The 26,792-nt window shown below is 39.0% G+C and overlaps 1 protein-coding gene across 3 annotated transcripts in view; it reads left to right on the top strand.

Annotated features, from left to right (window-relative positions):
* The window catches only part of Plcl2 (phospholipase C like 2), a 232,341-nt gene extending 206,278 nt beyond the window's left edge, over nucleotides 1-26,063 (top strand). For 2 of the 3 annotated variants that reach the window (XM_074043847.1, XM_074043846.1), the window contains exons 5-6: nucleotides 6,699-6,808; nucleotides 25,126-26,063. In XM_074043847.1, coding sequence (XP_073899948.1) covers nucleotides 6,699-6,808; nucleotides 25,126-25,305 — 290 coding nt within the window. In that variant the 3' untranslated portion in view covers nucleotides 25,306-26,063. Of the gene's footprint in view, nucleotides 1-6,698; nucleotides 6,809-15,421; nucleotides 15,579-25,125 lie in introns of all 3 variants that reach the window. The other variant, XR_012436308.1, reaches the window with a different exon arrangement.
* Nucleotides 26,064-26,792: the final 729 nt, after the last annotated feature.

Raw genomic sequence — 26,792 nt, 5'->3', positions numbered from 1 at the left:
AGCAATCTGGGTGGCCAGGTTTCATTTCTGAGTCAAGTATATTATACTAAGTTCGAGCATCCTGGGCCCAGCCTTCACCCATGGTCATGATTGGGCTGTGCTGACTGCTCCCATGCCTGCATCCCAAGCCCTGACTGGCAGACTGCTGAGGATGGAGCAAGCAGATAGCCTTCTCTAGTCAGGTGCAGCATTCTTACTGCTTCCCTTGGGACGAGGCCTAGCAAAGAGCAGTAACTGTGAGTGATAAAGGACTCCCAGCCTCTCTTGTTAAAACTTTCCTGTAAGATTAATCTGATTTTAAATGATTACCCACTATTTACAATTTATCCTGTAAAGCTTTGCATTATATTATATAGTCTTTATAATCTTCCATATATAGAATATTTCATAGTACAAAAATCCTGATTTGGTATTACACCTACAGAGTTTATTTTGGCATTGATTTTAAAAAACAAAGAAATTATTGTGTATTTCTATGTCATCATTTCAGTACTCTTGCCATCTTTGTTAGACTGATACCTATAAACTCAGCCATTATACGTAAGAGCAAAATTATAAATATTTCTATGAAAGTTATGCTGATAATATAAAAACTAGTTATTTTATTATATATTCTCCTACAAATCTGTAGCTTTTTACTAATAGGTTTTAATGGCACTCAACCACTTGATTAATGGTAATCAAGTGACCTGCACATGATGTGTGATCAATAAATGTTATTGGCTGACCAATTAATGTTTTTACTTCAAGATATAGGAATTTCCTCTCATTTAAAATTCTGAAATCTTTTGTATCTCAGTGTTATGGATATTGACTACTAATATCAGAATCAGAGAAGTATTCTGAAAAACCCAAATGGTAAGGAAATTTTAGCTAGTGGTTCAGTTGTACCACTTGAAGTAAACATTATTAAGTTTCATGTTAGGGGACTTTTAAATAAAAATGTGACAAGAAAACAGAAAAAAAGTCTTTGGAAAATCTCTGAAAAACTTGGAAATAAATATCTGTATTTCTGAGCTGGGAATCATTAGAAAGAAAATAAGTAGAGATTTAACTCCCTGCCCTACTTCTCTCTCCCATGGTTTCTCCCTCCCTTCCTTTTGCATCCCCTTCCTAGGGCAGAGTTGGCAGTCTCACAGTTCCTGTATTTTCAGAAGTACATCTCTGATCCTGGTCTCTGGTACATCTCTGAACGTATGTACCCAGTGCATACGTTCTCCATCTTCATCATGACTTCCAGTCTCAGTCCTGTCTTCTCAACTCCTAGTCCAGCTGTCCTCCAGCTTGGAAAACTCCTGGGGTACATGCCCACCCAGACCTCCTGAACCAGAAGTTGCCAGAAGCAGAGGATCTGCACCTTCAACATATACCTTCAGGGATTTTGTTGCACACTGGGTTTGAGATCCACTCTCGTCTCTGTGAAGCCTTTCCCATCATCCTCTGACAAGCTCCACCCCTACACACACTAACAGCCACACTCTGTAAATTCTCTGGATGACTAAAGCAGCCACACTCTGCCTGTTCAACTGCAGCCATAGATTCACACTGACTTCTGGCCCACACAGGGCTCTTCCCAGCACTGGTCAACCCCTGCCTTCTCCCCACAGCTCGTCTTCCTGTAATTAAAGAACAAGGAGTTTTACAAGAACTAGGTTTCTTTGGGGCAGCTGTGTGGCTTAGTCTTAAATTTTTTGCTTATCTGATTTTCACCTGTTACTTTAAAGGTCACTCCACTCTTTACACAGAATAGTATGTTTTACAGAAGAAGAAACCCTGCTGTCAAGTTATTAAGATCAAGTCTTGATCTTAATAAGATCAAGAGAGGGTGGGAGAGGAGGGGGAGGGGAAAAAAGATCAGGACTTATTCATTGGACTGGTTCTTTGCTATAAACAATTTGGAAAATAGGGAGGAGGTTACTTAACCTCTAACCCAGACAAGTTCTTTATATTCACTGTTGATGTAAAGATTCCAGAAGACCTCCTGTGACATAGAAGACTAGATTTCCTAGTAATTTAGTACCAAGAGAATAATGAAATTTGCATTTTAGGTATATTATTGGATTTCTTTTGTTATATATATGGAGTGGTTCAGTTTGATTCATTCTTTCTACCTCTGTGTATTCCCTCAGAACTGTGCCAGCACCTGTCCAGTGGCCTTCCACAGTTGTGTCTCACAGCATAATTATTTTGTATACATAATAATATCTTGAGCTCCTGTTAAAAAGCTGGGATGCTTTTGTCTAGAAATAATGCTTAGTGGTTGGAAAACCCTGGGGCACCTGGCTCAGACAAACCAAGATACAATTCCTTTTTCGCCTTCTTTACAAAGTTCTGCAGGCATTCTCCATATTTCTTATGTAGTCTTTGTAAGTACCTGGCAGGTTGCATTGTAGTTCCCTTGGTTGTGCATCCTCAGTCCTTTTGGTCCTTGTACTGGGCTTTATGTGCCATCTGGGCAGGAGGAGAGAGAAGGTACCTTCATGCTATACAGGTGAAAGTAAGAATCCTTTTCTGTCCTTAAATAAAATCAATATATGCTTCGAATCAGTAGATCAGCAAAATTTACGCCAATGGATTTGCAAAGATCAGTCTCTAAATTAGTAATATAGATATCTGTTTCAAGAACTAGATGTGTTAGCCAGCAAATCAAATAATGAGATAACAATTGACCTCTAGACTTGGTCACTTTTTAAAATTCTGGATTTTATATTTTTAATATAATTTTTCTGGTTTTTAATTGGTCATCTTTTTCATGCCCATTTTTAAAACATCTTCATTGATAAGTTTTCTGTGAAATTTTGTTATACTACAGATATTTTAGGTTTAAAATAAAGTAGCATTCTCATTTCTCTTTTTAATAGACAGGTAATATAGTTTTTTAATGAAGTTTTTAGAAAACAAGCATATATGCAACTATCCTAACTTTTGAAAGTATTTCCATATATGCAGTTATCCTAGCTTTTGAAAGTATTTCCATATTTCTTCCTTATCAATATCCAACATCCTTTTTTATTATCTTGGTCATGCCTGTTCAGGTCCCCAGTCCTTCTCAAGGCAGCCTGTCCTTTTACTGCCTCTGATCCTGGCTTCCTGTCTGGAAGCTTTCCTTTTCTGAAAGCTGCTATCTTAAAATCTAGGGCAGATGTGTGTCTTCACTCAGCATTGCCTTCTTCCACTGTCCCTTGCTCACATGATTTCAAGTTCTTATTTGTTAGTTGGAATGATGCCAGTATAGCAGTTCCTGTCTTCACCTCCTCAGCAAGACAATGTGCAGTTAGCTCCCAAAGAATGAGGCTTCCAAGTACATCCCTGGATGGTTGGAAAATCCCCCGCTATTGTTGTGTTACACCTGTGTGGCAGTTTTAAAATGTGTAATGAGAAAGCATCTGGTCAGGTGATTATAGTCAGAAGTCTCATGTTAATATCACTTTCTCCTTTTCCAGTTTCTTTTATGCACCATGCAGTCCATGTGGTTGTGTTCTTTCCTATTTGCACAGTGCTACTCCCCTGCCACTGCTTTCCTGTGCCTTCCTTTCCTGTATTCTAACCATGGAGTCTATCTACCGAGTCTTGGTGACATGAGACTGTGCTGCCTCCTGACTGCCAGAAATAGAAACATTCTGAACATGAGGGATTCATGCTTGAAAATCCAGATCTTTTGCAGACATCTAGTATTCGAATTTAACAGGGAACCAGCACATCAGTGCCTTTTCTTTAGGGTCCCAACCGGCAGGTCTAAGTCATTGCAGCCTACTCCAGGGAACCTCCCAGATGGGAAGAAAGAAGAGAAAGAAAGAGTGTTTTCATGTTCTAACTCTTGAGTTTTAAAACATGATTGCTGCCTATTCATGGTCATTGTTGTTTGCTTTGGTTTTGTTGTTTTGCTTCTTAAGCCAAGCACATCCGATGAACAGCAGAACTTACCCACTGTCTGAGCCTGCTCACAGCACTGGCGTGGAGCAGGTTTAGTTAATCAGGATGGGACAGGTTGGGATGTTCTCAGATATCATCATTAGCAAAAGAGAAGTTGGAAAAGCAGAGTGTGCTTGTTTCCTAGGTAGCAGAATAAGTTTTACTAGGGACTGTTCTTTCTCAGAACCAGGTAGGTTCTCATGCCTTATTAGCATGACAGGAAGTTTGACTGTGGTTCCTATTAGGTGAAGGAAAAATAGAGAAGAAAAAGACTAAATTGACAGCTTATTATATTTATTATATTTGTGTCCACTTTTACTTGATGTTTAAAGACACTAAAGAATATCCATTCTCAATCAAGTTGCTTTGAAATGGCATTGCATAGAAAAGGGATTAGAAACTGAGTTGCCCAACCTAAAAGTAAAAATATAGAAAAGAATGTAGAAAGCCAGGCATGGTGGCACACAAATGTACTCTCAGTTACTCAGGAGGAAGAAATCAGGACGAGAAGGGTTTAAGACCAGACCAAGCAAAAAGTTACCAAGGCCCCAACTCTACCAATAAAACTGGATATGGTGGCACATTCTTGTCATCCCAGCTAGCTATAGATAGGAGGATTACAGTTTGAGGCCAGCCTGGGCAAAAACATGAGACTCTCGTTGAAACATAACTAAAGCAAAAAAGGGTTGGGGATGTGGCTTAAGAGGTAAAGGTTCTGGGTTCAAACCTCAGTACCACCAAAAAAAAGTTTTTTTAAAGGCTGGTAATGCAGCTCAGTGATAGAGTGCTTGCCTATCATATACAAGGCCCTGAATTCAAGCTCCAGTTATGGGAAAAAATGCACAAAATTTCTTGTAATGTTCACATTATTTATAGTAGCAAGAAAATTAAAACAATTCAGCATGCATCAGTAGAGGACTGGCCCCTACACACTGGCTCATCCACACAATAGTCTCTGCTGCTGTTAAAAGAAGCATGAGCAAAAAAAGGCTCTGTGTTGACATGAAGTGACCTCCACTGCACAGTTATGGGATAAAAAACCAATGTACAGAACAATGTACACAGAATGCAGCTTGGGTATAAGAAATTATTATGAATGCATGTATACATTTGCTTATGTTTATGAATTAAAACCTAATTAAAAGTATATAAAGGGAGGAACAATCAAGGTTGAGGAGACCAGGAAGGAAGCAAGATTTAAATGAATACACTGATATGTAGTTTGATATAGTCTTAAAACAAATTACATGCCCAAAGCACACATTCACACATACACACAATGTGAGAAAACAAATGAACCTAATTGTACTTTGTTAGTGATGTAAGCACCTAGATAAAGGAATTATTCCAACTGGCCTTAGCACATAGTATTTTTATTATGTCTTCTCAATAGGATATAATCTTAAGGACAAAAAAATGTGCTAGGAGAGTCTAAACTGGATCCAGCAATCTTACTACTAACATTTTTCTACCTAAGGGAAAAAAATAAGCATAAAGTTTAAAAAGTTATATAAAAATCTATGAATTAAACTTGAATTAGAAGTATTTGTGAGATTTTATCTTGCCACTCCAAAAAAATACATTTGTCCTGCATGTATCCAGAACAATGAAAACTCAGTAACAAAGAGCACCCAGATTGGGGTAATCTCTCACTTGCTTTCTGGCGTGCACTCTCTCGCTCTCGCGCTCTCTCTCTCTCTCTTTCTCTCTCTCTCTCCCTCTCTCTCTCTCTCTCTCTCTCTCTCTCTCTCTCTCTCTCTCTCTCACACACACACACACAGTGTGCCCTCCTCTCATATAGATACATACAATTTCCTTGAAGAAATATCTAGCTTCAAGTCTGCAATGGAAAAATGAATTTTGTGAGTCTAGAGTATCTTCTGCCACTAAGCAAGGAAGCATATGTATCAAAAGCCAATTAGCCATTTCAGAAGGGTTTGGGAACCAGTTTGAAGGGTTCCCATTGGCCAGACATGGAATGATTGGCTATAAGGGAATATCTGAAAAACCTGAATTAAAATAACCACAAATAAAAAGGACCATCATAACCTCCCCCCTGCATTATTGATGTCAGGATCCACTTAGACTATTTTGAAGGGCAATAGGAAATATTCATTTGATTAGGTAAATCCTGGTACAGAATCATAATGGGAAGTTTAAGTTGCGTCTTTGTTCCCCTTATAGTAGGTTTGGTATCTGACTTCATGTTGACCTTTATTCCACAGGAGGGCACATGGCTTTGCAGTTTTTTTAGTCCCAGTTGCCAGTGGCTGGCCTTATGTCCCCTGTAGAGGTAAAGTCTGCCTTCTGAGATTCTGCAGACTTGGCCTCCTTAACAGCCTTTATCTCTGAAGATTACTGAACATCTCTCCTCTGAAATAAGATCATGTAATAATAATCCTTCTGCCTTGTTTCTTTTACTCTGTATCTATAACCTCCTAGTGCTGAACACTGAGAAGTCAATTTACCAATTTGTCTTCTATTTCTCCTATTCTTGGCCAAAAACAAGTCTCTTTTGCTGCTCAAATAATGATAATGGTGATGATGGTGATGACATGTATCCCATCTGCCCTTCTAAACTATGAGGAGCAATTACTGACTTGTAAGATGCCTTCCAGCTTGAGGTTTTCAATGTTTTTCCTCACCACTATATTTTTAAATGGACACATTTATGAAATTCTATTGAAAGTTGGAATCTTTTTAGCTATACCTAGAAAAATAAACATTGCCAGTTCATTACCACTGATAGGATGGGGAAGTGATATCATCTTTTCTATTTCTTTCAGCCATGGAATTCCATGAACACTTGCACAGTATAGGCACCAAAGAGGGTCTGAAGGAACGAAAGCTACAGAAAGCTGTGGAGAGCTTTACCTGGAATATTACCATCTTAAAGGTACCTATGTCATTTCTGAGCCAAATGATGGCGAAGTCATTTTCACCTTGCCTCTTTCCCTTAGAATCTCATTTCCTGTGTTGTCCATCATCAGCCATTGAGACTCTAGCATGGTCACAGAAATCATGAGGTGACCTCTGCCCTCCATGGGGTCTGTAAGTACAGTAGCTTGGCATAGAGCTCAGAGGAACACACAGAACTTAATGGGGTAGGGGGCACTGTGGATTCTGGAAGAGTGACAAAGGACCTTCTCATGTTATCCCAGAAGCATTTTAAAGTTTATAAATGCCAGTTGGTGTATGTGACATAGAAAATACTGATTACAGAGGAACAATTGGGAATTTAAAGGTCCTACTTACTCAGTATAATGTGATTATACTATAGAGTATAATCACATCTTTAAAATTAGTATGAAACCCCCCCCAAAATAGAAAAGAATTACATGGAACATAGTCAAAGGAAATATGTAAAAGAATTTGAAAGGAATTTCCCATCAATGAGAAGCTACCTATAATTATATCTATCTCAGCATTTCTGCTTTTAAAAATTAACATGTATTATTTTTATTATAAAAGTAGTGAATTTTCATTACAGAACATGTTAAAAGAGCAATAAGCAAAGGTGCACATATCCCACTATCCAGAGGCAATTAGTGTTGGCTTTTTGCTGTACATTCTTCTTGTCTGTTTTTTTCTATATTATATATGACATGATTTTTAAAATAATGATGTGTATGTATGTTCAATTTTTTTTTTAGTTTTATCCCAACACTTATTTCTGTTCTTCCCCATGTTTGGGAACATGAATGATAATAACACAGAGAAGTTATTTCATTCTGGGTCTTGGACAACTAAATGTAAAATTATGCTGTGGTATGCTCAGATCAATTCAAGACTATAAAGACATCATCACTGCTGCCTATATTAGTTTCCTCATTCCCCCTTAAGTTAAAAGATCCATCCCTGCAGCTGACAATATTTTTCTGATTTCATTTAATAGAAGGTCCCCCTTCCAAAGCTTGCCAATTTGCATTTTCTCATGTTTAACCCGTACTCATTTTTATAATTAAAATCTTTTTTTTTACTTCTTCAAGCACTTCCCTTCCTACACATGTACTTTTATACATATGGATAGATAGATAGATAGATCTTCTGACTATAATTTAACTTAAACGGTTTGCAGTTCAGTAAACAGACATAAGAATTTACGATGAAAAGGATTTGGCTTTACAACTTGCTGACTCATTCCGTGTGTGTGAGGGGTGCACCACACATTTCCTGCAAACCCTGAAAAAAATAGCACAGTTGTTTAAGCCCTGTGGTAGGAGCAAATACTTGTTTTGCTTTTATTTTATTATAGGCAAATAGAAACTTAGGGAACAAACTTTCACCAGCCAATTATCGTTCCTCCTCAAGTGTGTTCCAAGAGTCAGGAGTCTGTTCTGTAGCCTCAGAGGGGCAGCTGCCCCTTCCCCTGTGCAGGTTCACTGGAATGAACTGACAGTGAAACCACAGGAGAAAAAGTGTGCAAAGTACTTAATGTGCATGGGAGACAATCACAGGAGTGTGATTCCCCAGTAAACCAGTGAGGTTCAGATGCTAATACACTGTCTTATAAGGGAGGAGGAGATGGACAATGTGACAATTTTGAGAGGCAATAAATGATTTTAGGTGAAAGAATATGCCCATTGTTCAGACAGTAGGTGGTAAATGATTCTCTGTGGGAACTAAATAGTCCTAAGCAGTAGACAGAAGGTTTCACTAAAATCTGTCTATCTTAGCTACATTATTAATCTTCTTTCCTGCAGATATGAGGTTACTTCATGAAAACTCAGGGAGGAGACCAGAGGTAGTTTGCTTTATTCTTTGGTGGGGCTGGTCTTCAGGCAGATGTAGGAACTTCACAGTAAAGCTCTTCCAGCATCTACTGCTCTCTAAGAGCCTTTAATTTAAAACAATCACCATACCAGGTACCCTGTTTGGGAGTGAGATTCCTGAGCGCCTTCATTAGAAATGCAGAGCCACTGAGTCATAGTTTGCAGCTTTACAAGATGTCCAGGAGAGTCTTCTCCTTATGAACATTTAAGAAGCACTAGACCTAAGAGCGTGTTTCACAGCTGGGGAACATATTAATGAGGATAACAACATAAAGTATTAATAAACATATTAATGAAGATACAACATAAAGTAGTGTGCCATATTTTAAAAGTAGACCATTGAACTAATAGCAGTACCAGAGAATCTCCTTATCTTTGAATTATGTCCAGAAGAGAGAATTAACACTCCAGACTTGTATTCATAGAGAAATACACGTGCAGGATAGGATAAAAGGTCTTTAAAAAAAATTTTTTTTACAAGATTGGAGGTATAGTTCAAGTGGTAGAGCACCTGCTTTGCAAGTGTGAAGCCCTGAGTTCAAACCTCATTTCTACCAAAAAAAAATTTTTTTTTGTCTAGGATGCTACAGATGGTGTTTGCATATAGTAGAATCTAAGTGAAGGATGGGGAAGAATTAGAGAGCTCTGTGTATCCTTCCTGTCTGACAGGAAGACTTTCCCTCCCTATTTCTGTAGAAGAATGAGTACCTGTGGAGATCTAAAAGGAGACTTTGATCTGATTTGAGTTTCTAGCATTTTTCTGGAGGGAGGGAATAGAAGGCCCTGAGTCCCTCCATCCTCTTTTTCTTTTCAGTGAGCTTAGGGAGGAGGTGGCAGCCCTGGGGTCTGCATATCAGCCAGTGAGTCCTGGTAGCACAGAGGCTTAGGGAGGGATTCGTTTGACCCCAAATATGGAGGAGAAGGAGACTAGGAAGACACAGTGAGGCCAGGGCAATTACCTCAACCCCACACCTACTAGACTAGAATCTCCAGGGATGTCACCCAGAAGCCTACTTGTTCCACAGGTGCTCCCCTCAGGGAGTTGGTTCTGAGACACACTAAAAAAAGAGAGCTTTTTGTCTAGACTCAAAAGTATCATTTCTGACACCTCACCCTGTTCATTTGAACCACAAAGGAGCTGGGATGACAGCCGCCCCAAGTCTTTGGGCTCTCATTCTTGGACCTGAGAACCTTTGGTCACCCAGAGAAGAAGCACCTGCCACTGAGAAAGTCATTATGTCTAAGGGTGTTCATCCCAGGGTTTTTTTAATCTTAACTTACTTTGTTTAGTTTTTTAATTTGGAAAAATTTTTTTTAAATACAAGAATAAACAAGGGAAAAGTGACAGTGTCTATGATCATCACACCCAGAATCACCTGCTATTCACATTTTGGCATATTACTATCATTTTTCTCCTTGAATAAAAAGTGTTGATTTGTTTTTATAAATGTATCTTCATTAAAAAGACTTTTAGTATAGAAAAAATAGATCCTCAGATCCTCCCTCTAAAAAAAGAACCTTTATTAAACCTTGGTGACTTACTCCAGGAACTTTTGTTTGCATGTGGGTAGGTGGATGGATGGATGGATGGGTGGATGAGTGGGTGGATGGGGATTTATTTTACTGAGTATATTTTTTTATTTTTGACATTTTTGAAATTGGTATACATCTTAGAGTCCATGGCATCTTTGTGTGGTGTCACAGTCATATTGGCAATAATTTTTCTTTCTTAGTGGTACATAAAATACCGTACATTTCACAAGTACTGGTGTGTCAGATAGGATGGAAAATGGTATATCAGTAGATAAAATTCTACTGTAAGTGCTGCTTTTAAATTTTAAATTTTCATTTTATTTAATAGAAAAGTCAAGCATAGCAAAGGTATTTTTTACTATAAGAGATTTTTTTTCCTAAAAAGTTCCTCTGAAGATAAGAGATTTTGAAAAATGTGAAGAGTCCGTTTTGTTGAGTTCAAAGCTATGTTTCAGTTACAAACGCCGTTGGTTTATCTTCTGCTTTGAAAGGTGAGAATATTTGTGAACCGGGTGTGGTGGCACATGTCTGTAACTCCAGCACGTGGGAGACTGAGGCAGGAGGATCATGAGTTCAAGACTAGCCCAGGGTATATAGCAAGGTCCTGTCTTCAAAAAAAAGAGAGTAGGAGAGGGGAAAAAGAAAGAAAAAAGAGAGAGAGAGGGAGCGAGAGAGAATATATATATAAGAAAGATGGAAAGGGAAAGAAAAAGATGAGAATATTAGCACTGTCTTCTGTTTTTAGGTGGGGAATTAGGCATGTTGTTACTCATTCACATTTGGTCCCAAGACTGTAATCCTCATACTTCTTGGTGTAAATTCAATATTAAATTAGTTCACCATCACCACCAGTGGGAGAAGTCACCCTTACTTTCCATCATTCCAACAGCAATAACAAGGAGAAAGGATGAAACTCAACTGTGATTTCAAACATACTTTTTAGGATATATGTGCCCAGTTTCCTCTTCTTGGAACTTGTAAAATGGCCCATTCTAGGATTTCTGCTACATAGCTGGAGGACGGTGTAATCCATCCCCATCAGCTTCTGATTGCTTTTTTGATCCAGCTCTCAAGATCTTACTCCCTTAGATAGTCAGCATATTCTTTTTTTTCTTTGCCAACTTTACTGAGGTATAATTTACATAAAATAAAATTCGTTGATTTTGAGCATATAATTTGATGAGTTTTCACAAATGTAGACAGTCATGCAGCTTCCACCACAATGACACAGCATTTCTGTCATTCTCCAAAACTCCTTTGTGCTCCTCTAGAGTGAAATCCTCTGTTTTGGCAACCATTGATCTGATTTCTATGTGTATCTTCACATGTTCCAGAATGTCATGAAGTGGAGTTAACACAGAATGCAGTCTTTCATGTCTGGCTTCTTTCACTTTTAGATTCATCCAAGTCAGTTATGTTTCAGGAATCCACTACTCTTGAATAGTATTCTGTGTTAAGGATGTACCCTACTTTGTGTATACAAAGTTAATGGACAGTTGAGTTGTTTGCAATTTTTAGCTGTTATGAATAAATTGGCAATGAGGATTCACGTACCTTTGTGTGGACATTTGTTCTTATTATTCTTGGGTAAATATTTATGAGTGGAATTATCACCCATAGATATTAAGTACATGTCAGGCTTCATTAGAAAATGCCAAACTGTTTTACAAAATATCACTTCTGCTTTACATTTCCCTCAGCAGTGTTATGAAAGTTGGAACATCCTTGTCAATACTTGGAATTGTTGGATTAGCCACTCTAGTAAGTGTATGGAGGTTGAGCATCTTTTTCTATGATGTGCATTTTTAAAAAATTATCAAGCCAGGCATTATGGTACACACTTGTAATCCTAGTTACTCAGGAGGACTCAGGAGGACTCAGGTAGGAAGACTGTGATCCAAGGCCAGCAGGGAAAAAGAGTAGAACACCATTTGAAAAAGTAAACTAAACATAGCTCAAGTAATAGAACACATGCCTAGCAAGCACAGGACCCTGAGATCAATCCCCAGTACTGTGAAAAAAAGAAAATATATATATATATATGAAGTGAATTCATGTTATTTTCTTTATGTTTCTTCTGCTTGGGGTCTATTAAGATTCTTGGACATGTGGGTTTATAATTTTTAACAAATTTGGAAATGTTTCCACTATTATTTCTTCACTCTGTAACATACTACCTGATATTGTCCCACAGTACACAGATGCTTAGTCATTTATTTTTAAGTCTTTTCCTGTTTCAGTTTTTTTTTGATAGTTTTTACTATGTCTTCAAGCAATATTGCTATATCTTCAATATTGCTATCTTCTACAACATGGGTCTCACACATGCCAGGAAAGCAATCTACCACTTAGCTATACACTGAGCCCCTTTTATTTCAAATTTCCTGCCTCTCTTCTTTATGCTCATGTCCTCTACCTTCTTAAATGTATATAATACATTTGCAGTAGCTATTTTAGAGCACCTTCCTCTCCACTACTCTGCCCCCCAGATTCTAGCCACTATGGCCTTCCTGCTCTTCTGCACCAGTCTGGAACCATGAGAAGGGAGGCAGATGCTCTTGTTGACACACTTCTCTCAGCCACCACTGTCTCACACTACCAGAAGTCTATGCTTTCTGCATTTCATCCAGTTTTCTGTTAGCCTTATTCCTGCCTTTTCAGTGTTACTTCATTTTTCTCTCCTCTGTCCCATCATTTCTGCTGCTCTGTCAAACAGAAGAGAAACTCACTCAGTTTGTGACTCTCTAGTATGCTTGAGTATGAGATAGAAATTTCCAGATTTTTATGACTCACTAATGTAGCTACTATGAATTTGAGACATTTATTAAATCATGATTGCCCTGTTCTTAGTTTGTTGCTGCTGGTGTGCTTGTACTTGGTTTTATTTTTGCCTGTTTTACTGTTTGTGTTCATTTCATCAGGGATGTGGGAAGAGAATTCTGTAATGCATCATCCTCCCACCAGCATACCCAGGCATTCCTTCACCTTCATATTCCATTGGCTGAAGTATTCCGTGTATTGTTGGTAATATTCAGCGCCATTCCTAAAATGGTAGAGCCTCAATGAGGAAGAACCATGTTTTAACCAGGAGTAGAAACTCAAACTAGCTAACAGAAGAGGGGTAAATGCTGGCATGCACAGAAAGGGGACAGGACCTTTAGAGAACTCTGAGATTACAAACTTTGCCCAGCCTCACAGGTCTAGAAAGCTGTCAGAGACGCTGGCAGCCCCAGGGCAGCTGCGTCTCTCTAGGGCCAAGCTCTGCCTGCTTACCTCTGTACCTGCTCCATTCTTCTCCCTTTGTGGAGCAATCTCTGCTCATGCAGTTTCTATTGCTTTGTAACTTGCCTTGGGCTGCTCCTGACTGTACCTTTTCAGCTTTTATTTCATATGCTTAATCTATTGGTATTTCCTAGCTCAACCCAACCTTTTAGCTTTAGGTCAGAAGTCCCAAAGTATAAGCCTTCTCTTGTACTAGTTCTCCTTGGATAAGGTATTCCACCTGCTTCCATCTGCTGTGTCTAGGGAGGTGTTTTCCTGGAGCACAAAAAACAGCCACCTTCAGTGGCTATTCCAGTTCTCTGCTGCTGTGTTACACAGCACTTCAAAAGTAATGACTTAAAATAACAATGACTTCTTATTTCCCATGAGTCTGTGTGTGAGCTGGGCTCAACTGAATGGTTTTCCTACTCCGTGTGGTGTTGGCTGGGATCACTCGTGAGGCGCTGTTCTACTGGGAGCTCAGCTGGACCTGGAAACAGGCTTCATTCACCAGACTGGCATCTCAGCTAGGAGGCCAGGGTGGCTGGGCTTCCATAGCATCTGTACCACATCTTAAAGTAAGTAGTTATATCCCAAGATGTCGCCCAGATGAATGGCTGCCAAGCTGACTCTCCTGTCCTATGCCATTCTACAAGAGGAGACTCTGAAAGTAACTAGAGATTTGTTCTCTGTTAGGAACACAGGACTTTGGCCAAAAATAAATCAATAAACCAGATGGTCTTTGAACTGACATTAGTTTAGATTTTCTTCATTTTACCTAAGGTGCAGTGCTTGCTGCAAAGGCTTGAAGGCTGGCATTTTTTCTTTTTGGAAAATCACTGTGATGGCCTTGGATGATTCTTTTTCTTATAAGAATCAGTTCTCATATGTTTTATTTTGTTTATTGTAGGTGATGTAATATGTAGCAAGTTTTCCTGAAAAGCTGTACTTGACTGAGAGCCATTTCTCTATTTAGTCTGTGAAAATTCAAGGTAGCTCAAAAAATCAAACTACAGTAGTGTTCACCATTAGGCAGACTATTCTTTCTGATCCATTTAAAAGCACAGTAAAACCTCAAACCTTCGGATCCCACCAATGTGGAATTTGTGATTAGTCAGCTAATGTTTGATTATGCAGAAGGTGTACTTAGAAGATGACTGGTGCTAAGGAAGTGCTCATGTACTGTTTCCCCTGATGTCTTCAGGGATGTTCCTCTCTGCTCCCTCCTCTCTGGCTCTAGTGCTTTCACCTGGAACCCTTTTCTGAGCTCCTGCCTTCTGTGTTTATGTTATGGCCTGTTTGTGTTGTCTAGAGATATGAGTGACTGCTCCTGAAACCCCCACCCCACCTCTGCCACCAGAGTGCCTCTTCCACTGAGGGTCCATAACAGAGGGAAATACAAAGTCAGAACTTAGGAAGCTTTGTAGTCTTGGCAATATACTACCAAATGCTGTCTGGGCTCCATTGGCACCATTTCCTGGAGTCATGGGCTCTTCAGGGTGGAAGGCAGCACCCTTTACAGCCCCTAGACTTCCCAATATCCTTTCCTGCCCTACTGTTGAGGCCTAAATCAAGCACTACCTTCCCTTTCTCCTCCATGCTACCTCAGACCCCCCCCCCATCTTTTCTGAAGGAAACATGAAATTGTTTCTTGGGAGAATGGCACTCCTTCTGAATATAAATTAAATTGAATCTCTTACTGGAAATTAAAATTACTGGTGTTTGTACAAACCTTTGGTAATTTGAGGAATAACTACATGTGATAAGAGCTCAGATGTGGAAAAAAGTGTGGGGAGAATCAAGACTCGTGGACTGTCCTCAGATAGACCCACCATTAATTGAGCTGCTGCCTTACACAACTGAACTGTCTCTCTAGATTAAGGAGGAAAAAGTCAGGGCCAGGAGCCATGTTTACAGTGTCTTCTTTCCATTTTTCCCCAAAGACCTCATGCACCCCTAGCAGCTCGGCACCCTGGGTGGTGGAGATAGGTCAGAGGGAAGGAGCCATCCTGTTGTGGTGAGATGGCTTACCTTGCAGCACACACTGCAGCCCCATCAAACATGGCAGTGAACCTGAGGAGAAACCACAAGACAGAAAAGGTAATGACACATTTAACAACTCTCATGTCCTGCAGAAAAGTGTGTGCCCTGTTGCTCTAGCTTTAGGTAACTGATGATCTGGAATCTGTTTTCACACTTGAAAGGTTTGTTGAGACTTCAGCAAGAAGTAGGCCTGTATGGCCAAGCTAAGAGGCCTTCCTTAATTCTGATTAATGTGCTAGCCTTCATTTGCCACAAAAGACCACTTGGAAGGGGATCCATCAAAGGATAATTAGGGGTGGTTTACAAGCTGTAGCTAAGACTGCCAGAGCCCTTCATTCCTTTGTTCTGCTCATTCAACACGTACAAATTAAAAATCTGTATTTCTCTTTCTGCATTTAATCACAGGAATTTTCTATGCAATTGTTGAATTGCTGAGTACATTAATAACATAGAGTTTCTACTCTACTTGCTTTAAGATACTGTGTGCAACATGTGGGTTTAGCTCTCTGTAGGTGGGGCCCTACAGTTCGGTTTATCTAAAAAGAAAAGACAGCATACACATAGAAAGCTGTGTGTGTTTCAGTGTGCTTTGCTGTTTAGATCCTGCCTTGGGCAAGTTCCATAATCAGTTTCCTCCTTGTAAAACAGGGATAATAAGAGCATTTACATGACAGAATTAAGAGACTGTCATGAGATAATCTTTATAAATGCCTTAATATAGTACCTGGCACAAAGTAATCACTCAATTAATGATAACTGGTGTTCTTAGAAGGCTTTGCTGCTTTGTGTTCCTTCATATTTTGTCTTTGGCATATTGTACCTTCTGCGGTTTCAAACTTAGTACAATAATTACATTCACAGACTTTGTGAGCCAGTTTGAATTGTGGTTGTAAGAAATATATTAAGTCATTTCCACAGCATTCTTTTTTTTTTTGTAAGACTTGTTTTCTAGATAAATTTTAAGTTTACAACAAAATTGAGAGACAGATTCAGAGGTTTCTCATATCCTGCCCACACGCACACACAAACCTCACCTTCCCCACCATCAACATCCCCACCAGAATGGTTCATTTGTTACCATTGACATGTCATTATTGCTCATGAAATACTGGATTGAAATGAGTCTCCCGTCACTTCACAGTGACTAACCACAAAATATTTACTGAAAGGCACATGTTTGTGACTGTGCACTATTAACATGCCATATACATAACCAGTGAATAAATGATAACTTCCTATCTAGCCAGCTTTTATTTCCTGTCATGAACTTTGTGTTAGAGCTTTCTAGGTTCAGTTCTCTGGTTTTGGTTGCAGAAGACACTTGGATGACAGACAACAGAGGAACCCTAGACCTGCATACAGTTACCTCAGAGTGACTCAGAGGGTATCCCAGGCCTCTTGGAGACTTGCAGGGAAGATAAAGCACAAGGGTTCAATTGGGAAAAACCAGACACTGATGACTTACAAAAGTATTTGAGCTGGGTACCAAGGGCTCATGCCTGTAATCCTAGCTAATTGGGAGCCTGAGATCAAGAGGATTGTGGTTCAAGCCTAACCCAGACAAACAGTTCTTAAGACCTCATCTCTAAAATAGCCAGAGAAAAATGGACTAGGGTTGTGGCCCAAGTGATATCCTGCTTTGTAAGCATGAAGTCCTAAGTTCAAACCCGAATTTCACCAAAAGAAATTGTAGAACTTTTGTGCTTCCCTCAGATTCCATGATGGTATAAATTCTCTTTCCTGCTTCACTTGACTTGGAAAAGTATCTGCTGACCCAGGCTCACTCCAGCTCCCAGCCCTGAGACATTGCATAGGTAGGCAGCAGAGGCTGGGGAAGGCTTTGTGGCTTCACTGATCACTCACTTCCAAAGTAAGGCACTCTTTTGCCCCCCAGTAGATGGCTTAACAGAAGGGCATTGAAAAAATTAATTGGAGTATAGAATTCCTGTTGTTTTACCTCTAGACCTGAATAAAAGCAATGATTTGTGATTGTTAATTTTAGTTTAAAACTATGTAGCACTAACAAATGTGCTTTGAAATATTTTTAGTATATTAAAAGCCAAGGCCAGGCACGATGGCTCATACCTATAATCCCAGGATTACAAAATCCTATGATTCTACTACTCTGGAGACAGAAATGAAGAGAATCACAGTTCAAGGCAAAAACTTAGCAGGACCCCATCTCAACTAATAAATTTGAGTGTGGTAGCATGCAGCTATTGTTCCACCTATTCTGGAGATCATAGATCTCACAGAGGATCATGGCCTGAGACCAGCCCCAGGCAAAAACAGCCCCTGAAAAGGACTGGGACATAGCTCAAGTGGTAAAGCAGCTGCCTAGCAAGGACGAGACCCTGAATTCAAACCTCAGTACCACCAAAAAACAAACAAAACCCTGATACATCTTCTTAGTCATACAAAAAGCTCAATGGCAAGCCAAGTGTTGAGTGCAGCTGGGACCTCAGCTCTAGGGTTTGGTATCTGCCATCACTTCTTTCCTGGTGGCTCATAACCTCTGATCCAGTTCCAGGAAGCCACAGCCACAGCCAGGCTTTCAGAAAGAACTGCTGGATTCAGCCAGTACCCTGGTAACACCTTTCAAAGATTACTTTCTGGGCTAAAGTAAGAACCTAAAGTTGTTGTAACTCTTTCAAGACAAAAGCCAAATAGAGTAAGTTTCAAAGTTCAAAACAGAATGAGCTTTAAGTTTTTCACCTGAAAACACTGCAAAGCCAGCTTCAAACCTAGATACTCTATGTCAGTGGAAAGCAGTGTTTTAAATAGCCCTTGTTCTTCAGAAGTCTTTTGAAGTCTTGACATGTGAACACAGCTGCAATAAACCACCACCTCCTCCAGAACTGTTCTTTACTCATGCTAGATGTCTAAACTCTAAGACATGGCAGGCAGGTAGCTTGAGACTCACAGAACAGAATAAAAGCAGTGGGGACCAAGTTCAGCAGCTCCTCAAGCCTCGGTGTATTGTGTAGGGAGGTCCTTCTATGTCATTTGCATTGAGGCTGAACACCTATCTGATTTGTTCAAGATGCCATGATGACTAGGAAACAGAAGATTCAAAGAGCTCTGCTATCACCCCATTAATTATCTTATGCCATCAGGGATTTTTGTTTTTAAATTCTTATCATCATGTGATAGATATACCTATGTTGACATGGATTACCAAGACATGACCTCTGGTGAGAAAAAGGGAAAACAAAGAATACTATTAGTTGCTTGATTCCATTTGCATAAAAAATACCTATTTGTAATATATATAGTCGTAGAGAAAAAGACAAAACATATGGCTTTCAGGCAGCTATGGATATTTAAGAGGAGACGTTCACATTTTACTCTACATTCACTCAACAAAGTTATTGATTCCTTACTGTTCTAAGCTCTGAAGATTCAGCAGTGATCAGGAAACAAAAATCCCAGCTCCCATAGAGCTCACATTTAATGGGAGAGACAGACAAAATTTTTTTTTAAAAGAGTATTTCAGTTGATAAAAAGTGATGCAAAAGGCAAGACACAAAAAGGGTAAGGAGAATTGTGGGCAGGAGTTCTAATTTTAGAGGTATCAAGGTAGGTGCCAATGTAAAAAGAATTTCAGAGTCAGTACCTGAAGGAAGTAAGGGAGTGAGCTGTGTGTCTTTTGGGGATAAGAGCCTTGCCTGCAGAGAGAATGGTGAGTGCATAGTCCTTGAACTGACCTGGGGAGGACTGGCTGGATTTGGGAGCATTTAGGAGCCCAGTAAAATGCAGGTAGAGTGAACAAGGCAGGGAGATACAGGTGATGACAGCTGTAGGTCTGTCCTCATACAAGGCTATGTGTAAGGATTCTGACAGTCACTCTGATGGAGTTCATAGAATCACTGGATGGTTTTCAGCAGAGGGTGGGTACTGACTATGTTTTAGTTGGAGCCCTCAGGCTGTCATGTTGAAAGGGGAGAATAAGGAAGACCAGTAAAAAGGGTAGTCATAAACCCAGAGAAAGATGATAGTGGCTTAGACTGCAATAGTGGCAGTGAGGATGTTAAAAGAAAAAAAAAGTGGTAAGAACTTATGTATTCAGACATATCCACATGCACATACACACGTGACTTGAAGGTTAAGACAATAGGAGTTGCTGACAAGTGGGATGAGGGGTAGAAGAAAAAGAGTGGAATCAGTGATACCAGGCTTTGATCCAAGTGACTGCAAAAACTCAGTTGCTTTAACTGAGAAGGAGCTGGTTGTAGAGAGAGTAGCAGGATATTAGGAACTCACTTTGGATGTATCAAGTCCAAGAGAATATACCAGGTAGGCAGTTTCAACAAAGACCCACTAATTTTCACTAATAAAAGTAACATGAAAGTAGCTATCAGTGCAATTGAAAATAGGTAATAAACAAAGAAAATTAACAAAACCAAAAGCTGGTTGAAAAAACTCAAAATCAATAAGCCTTTATCCAGGCTAACTAAGAAAAAAGAAAAATGACATAGTTGCTAATGTCTGAAGTGAAAAAGAAGACTTCAGATCCTATGGACATTAAAAGGATCATAAAGAACTATAATGAACCATTCTGTGCCAACAAATTTTATAATCTACATGGAATAGACCAATTCTTGAAAGGTACCTCTGCCAAAACTCATATTAAGAAGTAGACTATCTGCCTAGGTCTATGTCTATATAAAGTTGAATCAATAATAATTTTCCAAAATAGAGAGCATCAGCCCAGGTATGTTTACTGGTCAATTCTACAATATTTAAGGAAATATTTAATTCTAAATATTTAAGCAAGAAATTTCACTAATTAGCTATGATCTCCTCCAGGAAATAGAAGAGTATGAATCCTTCCTGACTCTTTCAGCAAGGCCAGTATTATCGCAATACCAAAACCAGCCAAAGGTATTACAGGAAAAGAAAACTACAGACCTGTATCCTTCATGAATGTAGATGAAAAAAATCCCCCAACAAAATATTAGCAACTAGAATCCAACAATGTATGAAAAGAATTATACACTTTACCAGGCACCCATGGCTCATGCCTGTAATCCTAGCTACTCAGGGGGCAGAAATCAGGAAGACCGCAATTCAAAGCCAGCCAGGGCAAATAGTTCATGAGACCCTATCTCGGTAATACCCAACACACACACACACACACACACACACACTAAAGAATTATATCCATGACAAAGTGGGGATTTATACCAGGCATGTAACACTGGTTCAGTTTTCAAAATTCAATTAATATAATTCATCAAATCAGTAGACTAAAGGAGAAAAATCTCATGGTCATAGCAACAGATGCAGAAAAAACATTTGCCAAGATTGAATACCTATTCTTGATGAAAACTCTCCATAAACTAGGAATAGATGAGAAAATCCTCAACTTGATGAAGAACAGCTACAAAAAACCTGCAGCTGACATCGTACTTAGTGGTAAGAGACCTAAAACTTTCTTTTAAGATCAGTGACAAAGCAAGGTTGTTTCAACATTGTATTAGAAGTCCTAACTAAGGCAATAAGATAAGGAAAGGAAATTTAAAAATATACAGATTAAGGAAGAAAAGGAAAATTTGTTCACAGATGACATAATTGTCTATGTAGAAAATCTGAAAAAATCAACAAATCAAAATTCCTCTAGTAATAAAGTAAGCAATTATCGGAAAGGTACAGAATTCAATTCTAATGCACAAAAATCAATTGATTTCTTGTACACCAACAAATGGAATTTTATTTTTTAAAACTTGCTTTTTACAAAAATACATTGCTATGCAGCCCCAAAAATTAAATACCTAGGCATAAGTCTAGCAAAATACATATCAAACTTATGTGACAAAAACATTAAAATTCTGATAGTAGATATAAAATAACTAAATAAATGGAAAGATTTCCATGTTCATGGATATGAAGACTCAATATTGTCAAGATGCCAGTTCTTCCCAACTTGATTTATAGTTTCAATGCTATCCCAAAATTCCAACAAGTTATTTTATAGGTTTTGACAGACTGATTCTAAAGGGTATATATAGACCCAGAATAGCCAACACAATATTGAAGGAGAAGAACTGACAATAATGAAGTCAGAGGACTAACAACTACCTAACTTTAATATTTGCAGCAAAGCTACAGTAATCAAAACAGTGTATGGGTTTGCAAGAGAATAGACAGGAGGGAGCATAGACTCATAGAAATAGACCCCATAAATACAGTCAGCTGATCTTTGACAAAGGAGCAAAGGTAACACAGTAGAGCAGGAGTCTTTTGAACAAATTATGTTAGAAAAACTGGTCATTCATATGCCAAAAATTGGATCTAAGCACAGACCTTACACCCTTAGTAATCATTAATTCAAGATGGACCACAGATCTAAAGGTAAAGCACAAAAATACAGAACAAGAAGACAATAGAAAATATAGATGGTGTCCACTAAAATGAAAGGCTTCTGCTCTGTGAAAGACCATGTCAAAAGAATGAGAAGAGAAGCCACAAATTTGGAGAAAATATTTGCAAAAGACACATTTGACAAAGGATGGCTTTCCAAAATACACAAAGAGTTCTCAAAACTCAACAATAAAAAAACAACCTAATTTTAAAATGGGCAAAAGAGTAAACAGACATGTCACCAAAGAAGATTTAAAGATGACAAACACAAGAAAAGATATTCAACGTCTTATGTCAGTAGAGAATTGCAAATTAAAACAAGCTACTACTACTATATAGCTATTAGGATGGCCAAGATCCAAAACACTGATAGCACCAAATGCAGGTGGGGATTTGGAGAATCCAAATGCAAAATGGTGCAGTCACCTTTGAAGACAGTTTGGCAGTTTCTTACATAAGAATTTACACAAACAAATTCTTAGCCTATGAGATTCCTTGACATTTATCTCAATAAGTTGAAAATGTATGTCCAAGCAAAGACATTTATAGCAGATTTCTTTATAATTGCCAAAATTTGGAATTAACCAAGATGTCTTTTGGTAGGTGAATGGATAAATAAACTGGTACCTCTAGGAAAATGAACATTATTCAGTGTTGAAAAGAAATGGATGAACATTAAGTTCATATGACCAGGTGAATCCCAATGTAGAAAGACTACTTGCTCCATGATTCCCGTTGTGCAACATGGAGACAGAAGAAAGATCAGGGACTGCCAGGGGTAGGTTTGGAGAGATATGGGAAGGGATGACTGCAGAGCGTAGAGGATTTTTAGGACAATAAAACAGCTGTGTGTGATATCACAATGACAGATATGTCATTATGCATTTGCCAAATGTATACAAGGCCAAGAGGAAACTCTATAATTTTAACAAAAGACTGAGTGTTAGTGATGTGTGTCAATGTAGGTTCATCAGTGATAGCAAATGTACCTCTATGGTGTGGGATGTCAGTGCTGGAGGCGGTCATGTGCATGGGGGGAAGGGTATGGGATATGGAACTCTGTACTTTCCGCTCTATTTTTTCTGTGAACCTAAAACTTCTCTTAAAAGAAGTTCATGCCAGGCATAGTGACTCAAGCCTGTAATCCTAGCTAGGCAGGAGCCTGCAGTCAGGGGCATCATGGTCCAGACAGGCCCATATCCAACCCTATTAAAAAAAAAAACAGGGGTCTTTGATCCTGTTTCCTGCATGGGAAGCAGGATCTGTTTCTCTCTCTTTTTTTTTTTTTTCATTTCTCCCCACTTTTAACCTAAATACTAAATTCGTTTACTACAAAAAAATAAATAAAAGTAAAAAGGGCTGGTAGAGTGGCTCAAGTGGTAGAGCACCTGCCTAGCAAGGGAAGGGCCCTGAGTTCAGCCTCCAATACCACAAAAAATTAATTGAAGTTAATTTTAAAAAGATTTGGAATGTTAAAACAGAAATGGAATATCTAGTTACACTCTACTAAAACTGAATATATGTAGAATTCTGCTTGTGAAGGCAAACACTTTAATAAGAAATTACATTTCTGATATAGTATGCTATATTTATAGTCAAAGGCCTCATAACTAGAAGATTTTCAACATATGAGTTTAATGACAGAGGAATGAATACAAGTGAAGCTCCTGCAGTTTAAGCAATGCAACATCTATTTGTAGTTACTAATTAAAGGCCTCTGTAAAGCAGGAAAGTCATAAATAGTAAGAGGCAAGCAAGAAACCACTGTGGATTTGGGCCTCATGGCAGTTTAAAGCTGCAGCACGATTTGTTCTCACCACTGGCTGAGTTTGATTGTAGTGCATTTGCCTGGCAAGGTGAGTCCTCACCCGTTACCCTCTGCAGCTGGCACCAAGCTCTGCTTGTATTGGAGTACTTCGAAGGGATACATATTGAGAGCAGTTAAAAAAAAACAGAGAGAGGTGGTAAAGAAAACCCCAAACTATAACAGACTCATAAAGACAATAATGGAAGGAAAAATATAGTGAGCAAGGAGAGGAAGAAAAAAGGTAAGGTAATTGTGCAAGTACAAAGAACTGTTAGTGGAAGACAGATTACATCTGAAAGGAAAAATAGAACAAAAATGCAAGCCAGGAGGTTGGAGCCCACAAGAGTGGAGTACATATCCTCTTTCCCACTCCAGTGGCCTTTGCAGTGACCTTGCAGGTCACTGCCAATACACTTCCAGACATGAAGAACATTTAGCAATGTATGTAGACATCTTTGGTTGTCACAGTTGAGGAGGTACTACTGTATCTAGCGAACAAAGACTCGGATGCTGCTAAATATCCTAGATACACAAGGCAGCCCCAACCCCAACCAAAGAATCCTCTGGCATTGGCCCATCCCCAGCTCAAATTTTAGACTTCCCATGACTGTGCTTCAATTCATCCACCTTTTTCTGACCTATATAAATATTTATGCATCTGTGTTGGTGGATGGTCAGACCTCATCAGAAAAATTAAAAATGGGTTAGAAACACTTATTCAGAGTAGAGGATCCTTTCTTTTATTACTTCTTTCAGCAGCTGCTCAGTGAGGGCTGTGTGCCCAGGACTGCCAGCACTTTCTAGAGGCTGTGTTGGCTTAAAGGCCAGTCTTCAGGATGCCTTCACATCCATGGTTGTTAGGAGAAGAAGAGGAAAAGGGTGTGACTATTTATGGTGGTGGGCTAGTCTTGTGTCTTGATTGCAGTGGTGGTCACATGTAACAAAGTAACACAGAACTAGGACACATGGTACCAGTGTGTCAATGTCCTGGTTCCAGTATTGTACTGTAGTTATGAGATGTAGCCCTAGGCAAAACTTGGGAAAGAGTGCATGAGACCTCTTGCTACTATATTTGTCTTTGTGTAATTGTGTCCTCAGAATAAAAACTCTTTTAAAAAACAACAAAAAGATACGATTTTAACCAGGCTAGACAGGAGTAGTACACACACACACACAAACACACACACACACACACACACAGAGCTCTGCTCAGGTTCATAAGTGGACAGGCTGAAGGGGCAGCATGCTGAAGAGTGTGGTGTTGAAACAAGCCAAACAAACTCGTCCTTTAAAGTCGATGTTCACATGCAGTGCCAGTAAGAAATAAATGTATCCTCTGCAGAATCAAAATACTTAAGCAGAAGACCTAAGTCATAAAGTCTAACAATCCATCAGATCATATCTAATACTGTTTAATTGCATGTTTTGTTACAGGGACAAGCAGATCTTTTGAAATACGCTAAGAATGAGACTTTGGAGAACCTGAAACAAATCCATTATGCTGCTGTTTCGTGTGGACTGAATAAACCAGGCACTGAAAATGCCGAGGTTCAGAAGCCACGCCGGAGCCTGGAAGTCATACCTGAAAAAGCAAATGATGAAACTGGAGAATAAAGGAGCTTCTACAGATTGTTATGGAGTTTATAACTCTAGGACCAAGTGTAGTCAAACATTTGCTTTGCACTCACTAATGAGAATAATATTTGGGATTTTAAAGCACAACTGGAATAGCTAATTACAGTCTATTAAAACTGTGAATGTATGTAGCAATCCTGCGTGTGAAGGCAAATAAACTCTTTAACAAGAAATTATATCCCTGGCCAAAATATGCTATATTTGTATACAAAAACATTCTGAGTTCCATTATGAAGAACAGGTTATTCACTCTAGTTCCATTGAGAAATAGACATTTTCCTAAGTGGAAACAGTTTCTTAAAATGGAAATGGATTGAATTGTCAAATTAGTATTTATTGGTGAAAAAGCTAATGTACACGTTTTACTTACCTGTGGTTGCCAGAGTCTCTGGATTATAGATCATTTTGGTGGCATGCTTTCTGAGCCATATTACTGAGGAGAATGTAAGTCAGCAGGTTCCCTGGATCCCCAGGGACCTTGAAAAGTCATGGAGGACAAGGAGAACGTGCAATGGGACTGACTGAGCTACCTGGCTGAAGACAAGCTGTATCAGCACGCGGGTGGACAACAATGCAAAAGCAACTAATCTAGAAGCGACACTTTGTAAATAGCTCTTCATTGTATGAAGTAGTGTTCACATTAAAAGAGATGTTTTATGATATTTCTTCAATAGAAGTACATGCTTTTAATGAAACCTTAAAATTTTCTAGTTCAAAATAGACTACTCTGAAGAAGAGCCGATTACTTGTGGAATGGGTTTGTTAAAAAGTCACTTGTCTGGCTTGACTTCTTTTAGTAGGGTTTCAACAGCTTAAGGCAGTGACAACCAAGTTAAAGTGAACACAGACTCCCATGGCTGCCCTCTTAAGGCTTCTGGATCTTCCCCCTGGTGATGGGTGCCTTGAAATCAGTCCAGTAGTGAGTTGGACACAGGCCTACAGGTAGCAGATCCCCTAAAGTTTTGTTTTGTCTGAGAAAGTCTTAGTTTCTCCTTCAGCTATTTAAAAAAAATTCAACAGGTTTCATTGTTCTGTTTTCATATACATCAACCATATTCACCCTCCTTCAGCCTCTTTATTTACCCTTGCCGCTTTCACTGATATGCACCCCCAAACAGGTCTCCTTCAGCTTTGAAATGTGTTTTTACATTTTATTTTCAAAATCAGTGGAAGTTCATTGCTATTTTTAAAAGAAACTGAATGCTGAAGACTTATTATTTCTTCCCCTAAACTAAAATTGCCTTCAAATTTTGGAAGACTAAAAGATCCCTAAATATTCAGCAACCCCTGTTTTCTGTTCAGTGGTCCAGGTGCAAGAGCCAGATGAGCATATGTGATCTTCACCTGGAGGTCCTGTTAGTTATTTCCTCAAGGTTTAGGCGATGCTCAGGCAGAGATCACTCGCTTCCTGCCATGTGCGCTCTAGCAGTGCACATCTCCATTGGCCCTTTGCTAGGTGTGATCCC

Source organism: Castor canadensis, chromosome 10 (genome assembly GCF_047511655.1).
Source record: "Castor canadensis chromosome 10, mCasCan1.hap1v2, whole genome shotgun sequence".
Classification (NCBI taxonomy): domain Eukaryota; kingdom Metazoa; phylum Chordata; class Mammalia; order Rodentia; family Castoridae; genus Castor; species Castor canadensis.
The sequence above is the reverse complement of the archived record's forward strand: the minus strand, read 5'-3'. Positions and strand labels throughout refer to the sequence as shown.